This window comes from Aspergillus steynii (genome assembly GCF_002849105.1).
Source record: "Aspergillus steynii IBT 23096 chromosome Unknown P170scaffold_5, whole genome shotgun sequence".
Taxonomy (NCBI): domain Eukaryota; kingdom Fungi; phylum Ascomycota; class Eurotiomycetes; order Eurotiales; family Aspergillaceae; genus Aspergillus; species Aspergillus steynii.
The window spans coordinates 1489915-1503414 of record NW_020194402.1 but is presented as its reverse complement, the minus strand read 5'-3'; the positions used below and the strand labels follow the sequence as shown (position 1 = coordinate 1503414).

The following is a 13500-nucleotide window of genomic DNA, read 5'->3' as shown; positions in this document are numbered from 1 at the left end:
ACGGATACCGTTTGTAAGTCATTTGTCTCTGCGCGACTTCATACTACGGTCCTTTCGTACTGCTTTGATTAGCATTTAGGCCATGCTTACTGATATCTCGCTGCTTGACTAGAGCCTAACACACCACGATGCACGTCAAAGATAAACTCGCCCAAAATGAAGCCGCGGGGAGGACCGGCATTTCCTTCGAGTTCTTCCCGCCGAAGACTGCTCAAGGTGTGCAGAACCTCTACGACAGAATGGATCGTATGCACGCGCTTGGTCCATCTTTCATTGACATCACCTGGGGTGCCGGTGGTCGACTATCCGATCTCACCTGCGAAATGGTGAACGTAGCCCAGTCAGTATATGGACTTGAGACTTGCATGCATTTGACTTGCACGGACATGCCGACCGAAAAGGTGGACAATGCCCTTCAGGCGGCCTACAAGGCTGGCTGCACGAACATCTTGGCTCTCCGTGGCGATCCGCCTCGTGAGAAGGAGACGTGGGAAGCCACGGAGGGAGGATTTCGTTACGCCAAGGATCTAGTCAAGTATATCCGGGACAAATACGGGAACCATTTCGATATCGGTGTGGGCGGTTATCCAGAGGGAGCGGATGACAACTCAGATGTTGATCTCTTGATCGACCATTTGAAAGAGAAGGTCGATGCAGGAGCTTCCTTTGTGATCACACAGATGTTTTACGACACGGACAACTTTATTGAGTGGGTGAAAAAATGCCGGGCCAAGGGCGTTGACGTACCGATCATTCCCGGTATCATGCCTATTCAAACCTACGCTGCGTTCATTAGACGGGCCAATTGGACAAAATCCCGGATCCCGCCCGACTGGCTTGAAATCCTTGAGCCTGTCAAGAATGACGATGCTGCCGTGAAAGACATTGGAAAGGGTCTAGTCGCAGATATGTGCAGAAGGCTTATCGCATCTGGCATTAACCACCTGCATTTGTAAGTTTCTCTTGCTTTCTTCCGTTGTCCCACCAAAACCACAGGATTCGAAACTAACAACGAACTTTAGCTACACCATGAACCTTGCCCAAGCCGTGCAGCTGGTTCTTGACGAATTGGACCTTATGCCATCCGAAGAGACCCCCATCCAGAGACCTTTGCCCTGGCGGCCATCTCTGGGTCTCAACCGCAGAGCCGAGGACGTCCGACCCATCTTCTGGAGAAACAGAAACTCCTCTTATATCGCACGTACACAGACATGGGACGAGTTCCCCAACGGCCGATGGACCGACTCTCGATCGCCTGCCTTTGGTGAGCTTGACTCATACGGCATCGGCCTTAAAGGCACCAACGAACAGAACATCAAGCTCTGGGGAGAGCCTACGTCGATTCGCGATCTCGCTCACATCTTTGTTCGTTACTTGGAAGGAAAACTCGAACGCCTGCCATGGAGCGACACACAGCTTAGTACCGAGGCCAATGTGATCAAGGATAAATTGATTGAACTCAACAATAGGGGTCTTCTCACCATCAACTCACAGCCCGCTGTCAATGGTGCCAAGTCTTCCCATCCTGTGTACGGATGGGGCCCCAAGAATGGATTTGTGTATCAGAAAGCGTACCTTGAACTACTGGTGCCACCCTATTTGCTTGAGGAACTCATTGGTCGGATTGAGAAGAACGAAGACCTCACGTACCACGCGGTCTCAAAGACTGGCGAGCTGCGAACCAACACTCGAGACAGTCCTAATGCTCTGACATGGGGTATCTTCGCCGGAAGAGAGGTTGTTCAGCCTACGATTGTGGAAACAATCAGTTTCTTGGCCTGGAAGGACGAGGCGTACCGTCTGGGTGAAGACTGGGCCAAATGTCATGAGGCCACAACTCCGAGCCGGAAATTGATCCAAGGGGTTGTGGATGACTGGTACTTGGTCAACATCGGTAAGTTTCAGGAAATACCCCCGTTTCGCTTAGACTAATAGCTAATGTCTATGCTCCTAGTCAACAACGATTTCCACAACACGTTCAGCCTCTTTGAACTGTTCGATGGTTTGAACGTGAAGGACCTCGACACCGAGGTTTCCGCGGACAACGCAGCGCCTAAGCAGCTCTCTGCCGACGCAGCAGCTCCAGAAATTGCCGTGAAAAACTAATCATACCCATCATCTTCAGGCTAACAAACCAGGCCTGACCTAAAATTCTCTTGTGCCTCTTCAACGACTATTATACTTATTAATTCAACATCTCTCTCAACGATACCTGCCTGGGGAAACAACCCCCAGGCATTGAAATGTTTTATGGCGACACGAAACGAAGACCTCTCAACGATTTCTTCTTTGAGCGTTATCTTACTTCAACATGACTTTTAACATTTGACCATTATACCCCTGGGATTTTTTTTTTCTTTTTATCTTTTCCTTTCCTCTCACCATTCTCCCCGACCAATTACGAGGAGAACCCAAAATTCAACATGGTAATATACTCGATAGAACCAGGGAAAAGGAGAAATCTTCACTCACTTCCTTTTTCTTCGAAACACAACGATATTCAGAGCGGGGCGATGCCTCTTACGATAATTCAACACTACGGATGATGACGGAGTTGGGTTCATGAGAATAAGTTCAAAAAAGTGATCCTCTTCAACAACGGGATACGGAGTCTTCTTCATGGCTTTCTTTGACTCGATGCATTCTTTGGATACCTATCCAATCTCGATTTTCTTTTCTCTCTCCTTTTTCTTTTCCCGTTTCCCTCTTGTGGCTTGACAGCCACCTTCTCGTTGCATTGCCATATGGCACCGCAGGCATCTATCCAGCTTTCTTGTTCAGAGTCCGATAGAAATTGTCCATGATATGTCTGCCTCTCTTCATACTAGAGAGGCAAATAGAGTGACCAGCATAGAAAATTCAAAATAAGTCCTGTCAATTTTCCAATAGTCGGTTCAGGTTGTTATGTAGTAAAATGTCTGTTATTTCCACAAATATCCTTCCAAAGTCGCTATTCCCATGTCTCGAATACAGCAAATGGAACGAATAAAGATATACATTAGACCGGCTAGGACTTGATAACAAGAGCAATTCAGAGTTACACCTCGCTAGAAAAGCATAAGAGGAAGAAGGACCATAAAGATAAACCTCGAAGAGCCAACCCAAGAACGAATGAAATCGACAGGACACAGTTCACCCCCTTCTTCATATGCCGACGAAAACAACCAAGTTGAGCCCAATGCTAGGTAAGCAGTGCACAGGCCAGGGATTTCAACCAAGAAGAAAGGAATGAAACAAGAAGCATAATCGCCCAAGGGTATCTATCTATTTATTAATCACATCGCGCCAGCCCAGATCACATCAAGAGGGCTCTTCCCAATGTTCCCAAAATCCACCCAAAAGGTTTCGTCACCCAGACAATCCAGCTTCCGATGAGCACGATATAGCCGGCCGCTCGACCGACGACCATCATGATGAAACCCAAGGCGACGAGATATATGACGGCCTGACCGAGTTCGGTTAGCGAGCGGGCAACGTCTTTATCGTTGGATTTAGGCCAAGCTCCCGTGGAGTTGTAGACGGCGCAGGCCGTGAGGAAGTTTCGGAGAACGTATAGACAGTGGCCGATCATGTTGAGGATGCAGTTGAGGGGGATTTTCACTAGAACCGCTCGGGAATTCCAGTTGGCCATGATGTCCCTGTACAAGCCTTGGGCTTGAGCGATAGACAGGAGAAAGATGTCGATGATGAGGCCGAAGGTGACGGAACTCATGAGGTCCCTGTCACTCTCTGGCTCTGGCCCGGACTTGCTGCTGCTCTTGCTGGCGTCGGGGTCATCCTTGGCGGGCGGCGTGATGGGAGCCACCTCCTGGTCTTTGAGTTCGTCTTTCAAATGATCATCCACCTGATGTCCGTCTAACTCGGCTACCTCGAAGATGCGCGCACTGGGCAAGGGGATGCGACGTTCCGGCCGAACGTTGGTGTTCAATTTCGGCGGGGGTACAGGCCTTTGAGCCGAAACGGACTTGGGAAATTGAGCTGGATCTGTGGCGCTCCTCACAGGGGGCGCGTTTTCGTTACTGCGTGGCAACTGATAAGCATGGGAATGTCGTTTAATGCGCGCGCGAGGATTGGCGTTTTCGGAGGACTTGGCTATGCCTTTGGTATGGATGTACCCACGGATAGCGTGCGGCTTCTCGGCCGCGATCTGGCATGGATATGCTTGTTCTTTCACGGCGGGAGCGTTTGGAACGGGTCCAGGTTTTGACAATGTTGTGGATGGCATGTTTGACTTTTCCCACGAGTTTTGTGTCGCTCGACGTAAGCCCGACGGTGTAGAGTGGACGGGAGGCTTTGCCCTGGTGTCGGTGATGATTTCGCCTGCTGCGCGAGACGACGGCTCTTTCATCCGAGGAGACTTCTGGGCGACGCCTCTCATGTCCGCCATGGTCATCATAGTGCGTGTGATAGTGGGTGTGATAATGAACACATCGTCGTCTCCCTGATGGCGTTTCCCTCGTTCTGGATTCTTGGGCGGAATCCCTATCTGGGTCGAGTTTTCTTTTCCGGATGCTGTCGGGGCAGACATCTGGGCGTTTTCTGACGGTCGACAGGTTGTCTCGCGGCACATCGTACGTTGGGACTGCTTCGAGCATTGGGCATGCTTCAAATTCTGAGAAATTGGTTCCCACTCTGCCTGAACGACGGTCTTCTCTTCTAAGGCCGAAATCGCTGGAGGAGGAGCGGTTGTTTTCCGTTCTCTGGAATTCTTGGACACCGGGGTTGACACGTCCACCACTCTCGGACGCTCGTCTGTCGTCGAGAAAAGCAATATCTCGTCTGGATTCTTGTCGTTTGGGCCGTTTATTTCCTTGCACCCTAAAAAAGACCCGTCGATGTTTACTGTAGTCTTGGCTTTGTGCCGCGATGCTCCTTCTTCCCAGATGGTGCTAAATCGCTGCTTTCCAATCTCATCGGGCGAGTAATATCGACCATGGCTAGGCTGTGGCTCTGACGTCGGTTCACCTGGCCCTGTCGGTGCAGCTGCTCCAGAATCTTGGCCATCAAGATTAGCCGGCTTTTCCCCTTGCGACGTATCTTCTGGGGTTCTGGTGCGTGGACTTGGTAGAGTGTCGGGATCAAGCATTGTTTCCCCCTGGTTGTGAACTTGGTCAATGCTTTTTTGGAAGTTGGAGATTTGTTGCGCGCTCATGGTCGGTGGATTTGGCTCCTTGGCCGACGGCATGTTCACCACAAACCGATCCTCCCAATCAGTCATCGAGCTGCTGGGCCCCGACAAAGGTGAGATGGAGGGACGTGAATTGATGGACGAGTCCGTAGTGCTCTCTTGCTTTTCTGAAGGTTTCCGATTGATGGTGTCAGAAGTACCAGTCACATTTGGTGGGCGTTTATTTGATTCTCCCTTTTTCGCTCCAAGAGGTTTGCTTGTAGAAGCTGGTTCAGGCTTGTGCGTGTGTCGAGAGCTCGGGCTTGTATTGGCAGTCCGAGGGATGGTACTTTGCCTTGGTGTCTTATCATCGTCATTCGTCTTTGCAGTAGACTTCGGCATGTGCTTGCTGACCTCTTGTTTTGGGGAACTCGTGAACGACATGATCTTCTGGTAAGCACCGTGATAATACTCCTTTTGCTTTTCTAGGTTTCGTGGAGAGATAGGGGAGTCCTTTTCGAATTTCTCCTTAACCTTTCGCCAGTACTGCTCCCGATCTTTATCCGTTGACTTGGCAGGTCGACGCTCCAATGACGAAGGAGACATCTTGGGTTGAGCTCGCCGACCGAGAGTGTGCTGTCGAGGTTCTTTACGACCGGCCACAGGCACAGGGGAGCCATCCGCCGATTCATCCCTGGTCTTGTCGGCGGATTTCTTAGGCATCGGTAGCCTGGTAGGAGTGACCTTCCGCGCTGATGTCTCAGGACTAGACTTGGGATCCTTGCCCTCCGTACGAGGCTTATAAGCCTTGTACACTGCCGCAGGTTCATTGCTTCGTTCACATTCCAGGTCCTCAGCCTCACATTTCGCGTGTTGGGGGTTTCGACTCCGGGGCTTGAGATTGAGTAGATGTCCATATGGCAAGGGAACGCGTTCCTCCATGTTAATAATAACGGGTCGCAGCTAGCAGATAGAACTCAGGCCGGATTCGCAGTTGAATCGACCCATTCCCTCCTCGGAGGACAACTCGGTCCTTTGTTGCACGTCCTGTTGAACGCGTGATATGCTCTCGGAGCTGGCTTCCGTATGACGAAGTTCAGGTGGTTAAATCATGGTACTTTGTTTGAAAAGGAGGTACCAAGGAAAGGTCGTTTTTTTCTTCCATCGACTGCCCGTGTAGCAAGAAAGGGATAACGGAATAATGATATGATTGGAATGCTACGGTGCACGCGGTGGAATGTATCAACAAACGGAGTGCCCGATTTGGAATGTATGACCCCGTTCGAAGCTCCTTGGTATGGGCAGCTGCCCGCATCAGGCCTTGGCCCGGCTTTGTCGTCATTCGAGCGCAAGGTAGGCATGGATAAGTAGAGGTCGCAGTTGCCATTACAGCCTGGCTCTTTTCGGGATGCTATACGGAAAGCTCCTCGCTCAATGAACAGTACAAAATGCCGAGAACTTGCGAAACTTTGTAGCGAAATTCGGACCAGAGAGCTCAATCTTCCTACCGAGCCGTTGCAGGAGAATTCCGAACATATGATACAGTGGCTGGCGATGCTTCCATACATTCCTGAGCTCGTTTTGGGCCAATGGTCATTGATACCCCGGAACCGGAAGCCAGGAACATGCGCTTAGGAACCCCAGAAAGAGAAAAAGAAAAGAAAACCAAGAAAAAGTAGAATATCAACAAAGCGCCGCGCTCCAATGCTAAGATGACCCATAGTCTCAAGCCATATGTGCTTCGAACAATGTGATAATGCAGATGCGGTTGCGCCCGGGGGCAACTCTGACAGGGTAACCCATGATGACAATTAAGCTAACTGGGAGAGCTAGAAATATCCTGTGTCGCGGCGAGAATCAAGATGACTCCGTCTTGGTGTCGGTGCGAGCGGACTCCCACCCGGCACGTTGCTCCTCTTGAGCGGACTAGATTGCCTTTTAATAGGACTGGCCCCTCGGTCCTTGTAGAAGAATTCCCCGGTATTTTGAGGTCGACGATCGAAATTCGTCGACGTGGATGTAGATTTCCTCAGAGGAGAATTGGCATGTGAATAGATACCGAGACTACCACCGTCCCCAGTTGCCGAAGGGGTTTTGCGAAACTGGGGTTGGCGGATTGCAGATATAGGTTTTCGGACAATTGGAGAGGCGTCTCGTAGGTGACTAGGGGTTTGAAACGACGATTGGTGGTTCGAAGACGCTGAAGGCGTAGCGGCCATAGACTGACGCCCCGAGGACAATCCTTCAGGGTCGACATGGCTGACATAGTTGGGGTTGGGGCTAGTTTTGAATCCCCGTTGAATGATGAAGGTTGGAGTAAACGTATCGACCTTGTTGCTTTTGGCGTCCGAGCCAGGCTTAGTGGCGTCTGTCTCCGAGAACTGAGTAGCGACATCTCGCATCAAAGGCTGGGTTCGAGGGTGAACGTATTTAACATCATATTCCTTAAGCACCTCCTTGTGTACCAGCGCAGAATCCTTCGCTTGTTGGGTGAACGAGGACGATAGGAAACTCATTTGCAGCGAAAGCAAGCTGGTCAGGAGGATGGTGGTCACGAACGTCACACTCGGTCGAGGGTCGGATAGTTGGGTAGGCAGGAAAAGCCAGTAGACGAGAACGTGCGCGGGGCTGAAGAGACAAAATATGCGCAAACAGATCGGCAGGGGATCCCAGACCGCAAGTTCCCAAACATCGCGTTGCGCATTGGGGTGCGCCCTCGATTGCGCTGAGCCGGTTATGACCTGAGCAAAATATCGCATCGGTGAAGCCGACACAGGAGTGGAATCGACGCGCACACGATGAGCTGACGGCGTGGCAGGGGCCTTGTCGATCGAGGATTCGAACATGCGATAGTGTCGCTTGCGGTAGAAAGTGTAGAAAGTGTTGAAGCCGACGAAGCAAACGAGCAGATGAACAGTGAATGAGGCCTGCGACGAAAACCCACGTTAGTAAAAATTGCCAAAGAAGCCTTCTTCTCCACGTCATAAAGGAGATGAATTGAACATACAAGCCAACTCAACCAAGGCGCACCCTCCTCATCGCCGAAGACATCGTCGACGGCGCGACTGCCGCTCGATTGACTGTTGGCTCTCGCAACCAGGAAAACAATGTTCAGGATCACACCCAGGGTGATCGACCAGTTCTTCTCAAACTGATCCCAATCATTGGCATCGATCTCTTCGGACAGCCAGAGCAAAAAGTCCAGCGGGTTCAAGTAGGATTTGATCCGTTCGGCCAACGGTCGGCGGCGTACAAGCCGGGGCATGATGCTGGCGGGAGAGGTTCTAGTGAAATGCGAAGTGCTGCAGTTCAGTCGAGGGTTAGTCAGGCGAGATCAGCGAGGGAAGAGATGAGACGTACCTCAAGGTGCTTCTTTGACAGCGGCGAAAGTTTTCGGACCCGCTGGTAAACAACAAAATACAGTCCAACGGGCGCTTAGGTAAGCCGGTCGGGGCGACCAACTGCGCTGTAGTTATGACGACTTATCGGCCTCGGGACTCTATCAACGTTGGTGCTTCGTGCTTCGAGTGAGGTGAACCCACTCCTGCTTGTGCCTCTGGAACTTCTCTCTCCCATACTGTCATCATGGCGGCTTCCGCCGTTTCTTTCAAGGTACACATCGATGCTTGATCCTCAGCCCCTCTCCGCGGAGCCTGCCACGAAGCAGTAGTAGCTGATCGTGTTCATTGCGATTATTTAGGAGCGACAATTCCTTGCGGTTATCGGAGATGAAGAGTAAGAGCTCGTACGGCCAACACTTTGGGATGAACTGACCCTTTCTCCAGCTCGGTAACCGGTCTTCTTCTTGCCGGCATCGGGGTAAGTCCCATCTCCCAGAGCAGCGGGGGACAGATCTTCCATTCGCAGATGCTAACAGACGACACAGCATGTCACAGATGGCCCCGATGCCGAACGGAATTTCCTTGTCGTCGATGCTAAGACGGAAACCTCGGCGATCGAAAAAGCGTTCCAGAATTTCACTCAGGAGAGAAAGGATATTGCCGTCGTTCTCATCAACCAACATGTGCGTTCCCCTCGACGCCGATAACGAGTCTTTTCTCCCTGCACGCCGCTCTTATACTGCACTATTCTGGCTGTCCTGCTGACTCTTCGATACCAGGTCGCCGAGCGCATCCGACACAGCGTTGATACCTTCGCCGAGCCTTTCCCCGCCGTTCTCGAAATCCCAAGCAAAGACCACCCATACGACCCCGAGAAAGACAGCGTGTTGAAGCGGGTGCGCCGGTTGTTCGGAGAATAAACATGAAACATTGTGTTGTTCTAGCTGTCTGTTTTATGTGAAGGCATTTAGCGTGGCCGGTAGGGTCTAGTGTATGTTCATTTAAGACCTACTGTCACCGTTGTTGCTATCTGACCTGGTTTCTGCTCGGTGAAGTTGTTCAAGGGGAAGGGAAGATACCCATTCTTGGAAAATCATGCGCCATAGAACTCCTACATATCGCCCAACTGCGAGTCCACTTTAGTTGACCACGAGTCACAAGAAAAGAGGAGTAAATTAGGGCTCTTAGTTGATGCATAATACACACGAATGCAAAGGGTACTAATGTGGAGGTATGGAGCGAGTACACGTAGAGCACATAATGAAAGAAAGCAGCAATGTCTTGAGACAGATGCCATGAACGCCGTCCAGAGCAAAGCATATTTAATCATCGCAGGAATACCATCATGCAAGCATGCAAGTTGATGGGTGTGGGTAGAACAGATCACAATTCAGAAAAAAAAAGAAAAGAATATTCGCTGCAAAAGAAAGAACAGAAGATCTCGTGTAGATGCGACATGAGGTCGTGATGTGGGTAATAAATCAATCCCACGGCATTTCGAACTAGGGGTTCATTTGGATATTGGCCATCGCAGCTGGAGCTTCGTGTAGACGCTGATTGACGCAGCCAGGTAAAATGTTTAATTTCCCAGCTTGAACTCGATATTGGTAGCGTCCAGGCAAGTGATGCGCTCTTCGTCCTTGGTAAACACATCGGCGTGCACCGAATATTTGCCCTATGGGTGAATCACCGTGTTAGTTGTCTATGTCCGAGAGAAAGCATAAATCAAGACAAAAAGGAATGTAACATACGGGAGGAATATGGGAAGGCAATTCCACTTGCTTGACCAAGGACATCTCGCCCTCTTCCAATGGGCACTTGAGGTCAACGTTGACGATTTGTTCGCAAAGGTCAGCCTGCTGCTTGATCAGAGTAATCAGGCCATATTTGACCTGCAAAAGCACATAAGCCCCCTGCTCGATCTTCTTGTGAATATTGCCCTTGGCCTTGATGGTAAGGGTCTTGCCACTACAAGCTGTCAGTCACCAAGATCTCGTTAGATCGCACGAGGGTTCATACGGCAGAGGAGGGTTGGGCGCCAAATCAACGGATTCAATCTCTATGAGGTCTCCGGACGGATCGTTGCAAAACTCAAGAGGGTTGTCACCCGGCACAGACTTGGAAGTATCGACTTGGATAGGAGCCTGCGACGAGCCGAAGAGGGCAATCGATCGACCCGATACAGTGAGGGGAGCGAAGCAGACAAGCAAGGTAGCGGCAGATGATAGGAGCTTCATGGCGACAGAATCACAGTATGAGTGATTTCAAACGACAGATGAGTATATAGACGGAATAAACACGCCCTTCCGTACCGGGTCGTGAATGAGAGGGCAAAGTGATAGATTGAATGATGAATGGAGAGAAAGGAAAGTGGAGGAGAAGCGGTCGGGTCCAACGAGTCATGGGACTGCGTTTGCTGCAATGACGAACGGGGCTGGGCGCACGTGACCGACAGGGGCTCAACGAGTTGCCACCTGACTGGGCGATCGCAGGGGCATGCAACGTCAGGGCTCAGATGGCTGTCCTGCCCCTGTCAACGAGGTACGGTGCGTTCTTGCCTCGCTCTTGGCCCTTTCCACCCATACTCCGTCCTGCACAACGAATGTACAGTACCCATGTCGAACTTAAGGTTATGGGGTTGGACTTCATCACCGTGGAGATGTGACCCACCTCCACTTTTCTACCGAACTGTCCCATCAACACTCCCGAAGAAGCATGTATAAACAGTGATTAATGACTGTCGCTATTCATCTCTAATTGAGCTGGAACATATTTACACATTGAAAACCATCCTTGCCCTCTCATCGCATCATATCAACTTTCAGTGCTCCGAAACAAAGATACCGGCCATACCCATACCCTGAATGGAATGTCAGGTCGAGGACAAATTAGGGGGTCATGGTTGAGGGGAAGGGGAAACTTACCGTTCCAACACACATGGAGGTGACTGCCACTCTCTTGTTCTGTCGTCGCAACTCAGAGAGGGCAGTGACCACTTGACGAGCTCCGGTACATCCCAATGGATGGCCAATGGCACTACGATAGTCAGCACATTACTCTTCCGGGTTCTCAATGTCACATTATGCAGCTTACATTGCACCACCCCGGGGGTTTACTTTAGTCTCGTCAAGACCAAGCTTCTGGACGCAATACGTGCCCTAAAAAAACGGGTTAGGGGAACATGTACAGACTCGAGGCAGGATGGGTGTTTACCATGGATGCAAACGCCTCGTTGATCTCGAAGATATCGATGTCGTCCTTGGACAGTCCGAACTTGGTGAGGATCTTGGGGATAGCAATGGACGGACCAATACCCATGATTCTGGGCTCCAAACCGGCGACGGTAGCTCCACAGAACTTGGCCAGAATGGGTTGTCCCAGTTCCTGAGCTCGAGACCGCTTCATGAGAATGAGACCCGCAGCGCCATCCGTGATCTGACTAGCATTTCCGCCAGTAGTGGCGCTGGGCTGCCACTGAGGGAATGCCGAGCGAATCTTGCCGAGCGACTCGGCAGTGGTGCCGTAGCGAATGCCATCGTCACGGTCCACAACCACGTTCTTCACCTCACCAGTCTTGGGGTCCTTGATCTGGGTGTGGACAGGGACGATCTCGTCGTTCAGCCAACCCGCCTTCTGAGCACGCTCCGCCTTTTGATAACTGTTAGCAGCGAATCGATCGTGCTGCTCCCGAGAGATGTTGAATTGACCCGCAACGTTCTCAGAGGTCTGGCCCATGGGCTGCTTGTTCTGCGAAGCCAACGGGTGCGACATGATCTTCTCGGACATATCCGGAGGTCCACCGTCGGCATTGGTGCTCATGCTTTCCGCTCCCACCGCTACACCAACATCAATCGAGCCGCTGATGATCTGGTTCGCAATGTTCTGAACGGCCAGCAGACCAGACGAGCAAAATCTGTTTGCGATCGACGCCGCGGCAGTCACGGGAAACCCGGCCGCCAACACGGCCGAGCGTGCTACATACGCTCCGCCGGGGCATAATACGTTGCCAACGCAGACATCTTCGACAAGGTTCGGGTCCAGATTTGATCGCTCGCGGACGGACTAATCACGATGTCAGATTGACCTGTAACGCAACTCTTCCCCCGTCAAACACCAGGATAACGTACCGTCAGCAGGGACACAAGAAGGTCATCCAAGTTGGTATCCTTCAAGCCACCTTTCCGAGCTTTCGTAAGGGGTGTGCGCACAGCTAGCGTGATGACCTATGTTCCGAGCAACTCGTTAGCGGTGGTTGCGCATATTCACATATTCGGTGTAGACTTCAGTACATACCACGTCATCGGGGTTCTTGGCCAGGATATTCTGCTTTGCGGCCCCGGGAGCGGAGAGCTGGTTTGCAATGGAGGACAGACGTTGTTGCGCGGAAGACATGGTGCCTGGTGTTTAGTGTACAAGTCCTTATTTTTCTTTTACCGAGGTAGGACTTTCTTCGTAGTACAGAGCTATCCTTTGATATATAGATGGACAGGTAGCTCTCCCCGCAATGAAGCACTGGTTGAGAGATTTATATGGGAGCAATTCGGGTGGTAGATGGATTCAGCACCTGGGAAAGGGGGCAAATAAAGAAACGAGGATGAGCCGCGGTACATTTCAGGGAGAAGGAAGAGACCAGAACCAGAAAAAAAAAGGACAGCCGAGAGAAGGTCACGGGCTGAGGAGACCGAGCCGAGATCCCGCCAGCCAATGAGGGGGCAGATCGGGAACGCATCGGATGCACATCAGTGGGCCTTGCGGCAGCCTGAGGATTCAAGCTCGTCGGCATCGTCGAGAGCCGGTCGCAGCCGTAAGATACCGTCACGCCGCTCGGCCTCGGCTGTCGGCCCTGCGTAAACTCGGGGAGACCGTGTATGGTACGGTAACGGGAGTCTCGGCGGGTGGCTGCTTAGGCTTTTGTGGGGGGTCGGACCCACCTGGTTGAATGCTCCATTGCTCAAGGCTCCCTCATTCTCACGTTCTTCTGGATGCATCCGTCATGCTGCATTGGCTAACTAACTTCTTCCGAGGCACTGCGGTCGCGAGTACTGCCATGGC

The 13500-nt window shown here is 51.4% G+C and overlaps 7 protein-coding genes across 7 annotated transcripts; 2 read left to right on the top strand and 5 right to left on the bottom strand.

The window, feature by feature from the left end:
• Window positions 1-128: 128 nt before the first annotated feature.
• On the top strand, window positions 129-2106 carry P170DRAFT_360705 (methylenetetrahydrofolate reductase (NAD(P)H) MET13; the record flags this gene model as incomplete). The annotated part of the gene is made up of 3 exons (XM_024844427.1): window positions 129-952; window positions 1023-1894; window positions 1955-2106. 3 exons carry the CDS (start codon window positions 129-131, stop codon window positions 2104-2106), a joined length of 1848 nt encoding a protein of 615 aa, XP_024703261.1.
• A 918-nt stretch (window positions 2107-3024) lies between these two features.
• On the bottom strand, window positions 3025-6138 carry P170DRAFT_410382 (putative NTP binding protein). The gene has a single exon (XM_024846846.1). The coding sequence runs from the start codon at window positions 6047-6049 to the stop codon at window positions 3296-3298; it is 2754 nt and encodes a 917-aa protein (XP_024703260.1). The 5' UTR covers window positions 6050-6138; the 3' UTR covers window positions 3025-3295.
• P170DRAFT_201600 (uncharacterized protein) lies at window positions 6133-6805 on the bottom strand. Its single transcript, XM_024842763.1, has one exon. It carries the CDS (start codon window positions 6673-6675, stop codon window positions 6217-6219), a length of 459 nt encoding a protein of 152 aa, XP_024703259.1. The 5' UTR covers window positions 6676-6805; the 3' UTR covers window positions 6133-6216.
• Window positions 6490-8484, bottom strand: P170DRAFT_456634 (Nur1/Mug154 family protein). The gene is made up of 3 exons (XM_024851639.1): window positions 8468-8484; window positions 8115-8409; window positions 6490-8034 (listed from the first exon to the last, which is right to left on the bottom strand). Exons 2-3 carry the CDS (start codon window positions 8370-8372, stop codon window positions 6937-6939), a joined length of 1356 nt encoding a protein of 451 aa, XP_024703258.1. The 5' UTR covers window positions 8373-8409; window positions 8468-8484; the 3' UTR covers window positions 6490-6936.
• Window positions 8485-8692: 208 nt separating this feature from the next.
• On the top strand, window positions 8693-9435 carry P170DRAFT_510658 (H(+)-transporting V1 sector ATPase subunit F; the record flags this gene model as incomplete). Its single annotated transcript, XM_024854798.1, has 5 exons — window positions 8693-8719; window positions 8808-8842; window positions 8893-8926; window positions 8994-9131; window positions 9228-9435. The coding sequence occupies 5 exons, from the start codon at window positions 8693-8695 to the stop codon at window positions 9366-9368; spliced, it is 375 nt and encodes a 124-aa protein (XP_024703257.1). The 3' UTR covers window positions 9369-9435.
• A 592-nt stretch (window positions 9436-10027) lies between these two features.
• Window positions 10028-10685, bottom strand: P170DRAFT_447781 (ML domain-containing protein; the record flags this gene model as incomplete). Its single annotated transcript, XM_024850915.1, has 3 exons — window positions 10028-10123; window positions 10200-10416; window positions 10468-10685. The coding sequence occupies 3 exons, from the start codon at window positions 10683-10685 to the stop codon at window positions 10028-10030; spliced, it is 531 nt and encodes a 176-aa protein (XP_024703256.1).
• A 497-nt stretch (window positions 10686-11182) lies between these two features.
• Window positions 11183-13044, bottom strand: P170DRAFT_437657 (putative peroxisomal 3-ketoacyl-coA thiolase (Kat1)). Its single transcript, XM_024849417.1, has 6 exons — window positions 12742-13044; window positions 12576-12671; window positions 11662-12510; window positions 11542-11606; window positions 11373-11484; window positions 11183-11308 (listed from the first exon to the last, which is right to left on the bottom strand). Exons 1-6 carry the CDS (start codon window positions 12838-12840, stop codon window positions 11270-11272), a joined length of 1260 nt encoding a protein of 419 aa, XP_024703255.1. The 5' UTR covers window positions 12841-13044; the 3' UTR covers window positions 11183-11269.
• Window positions 13045-13500: the final 456 nt, after the last annotated feature.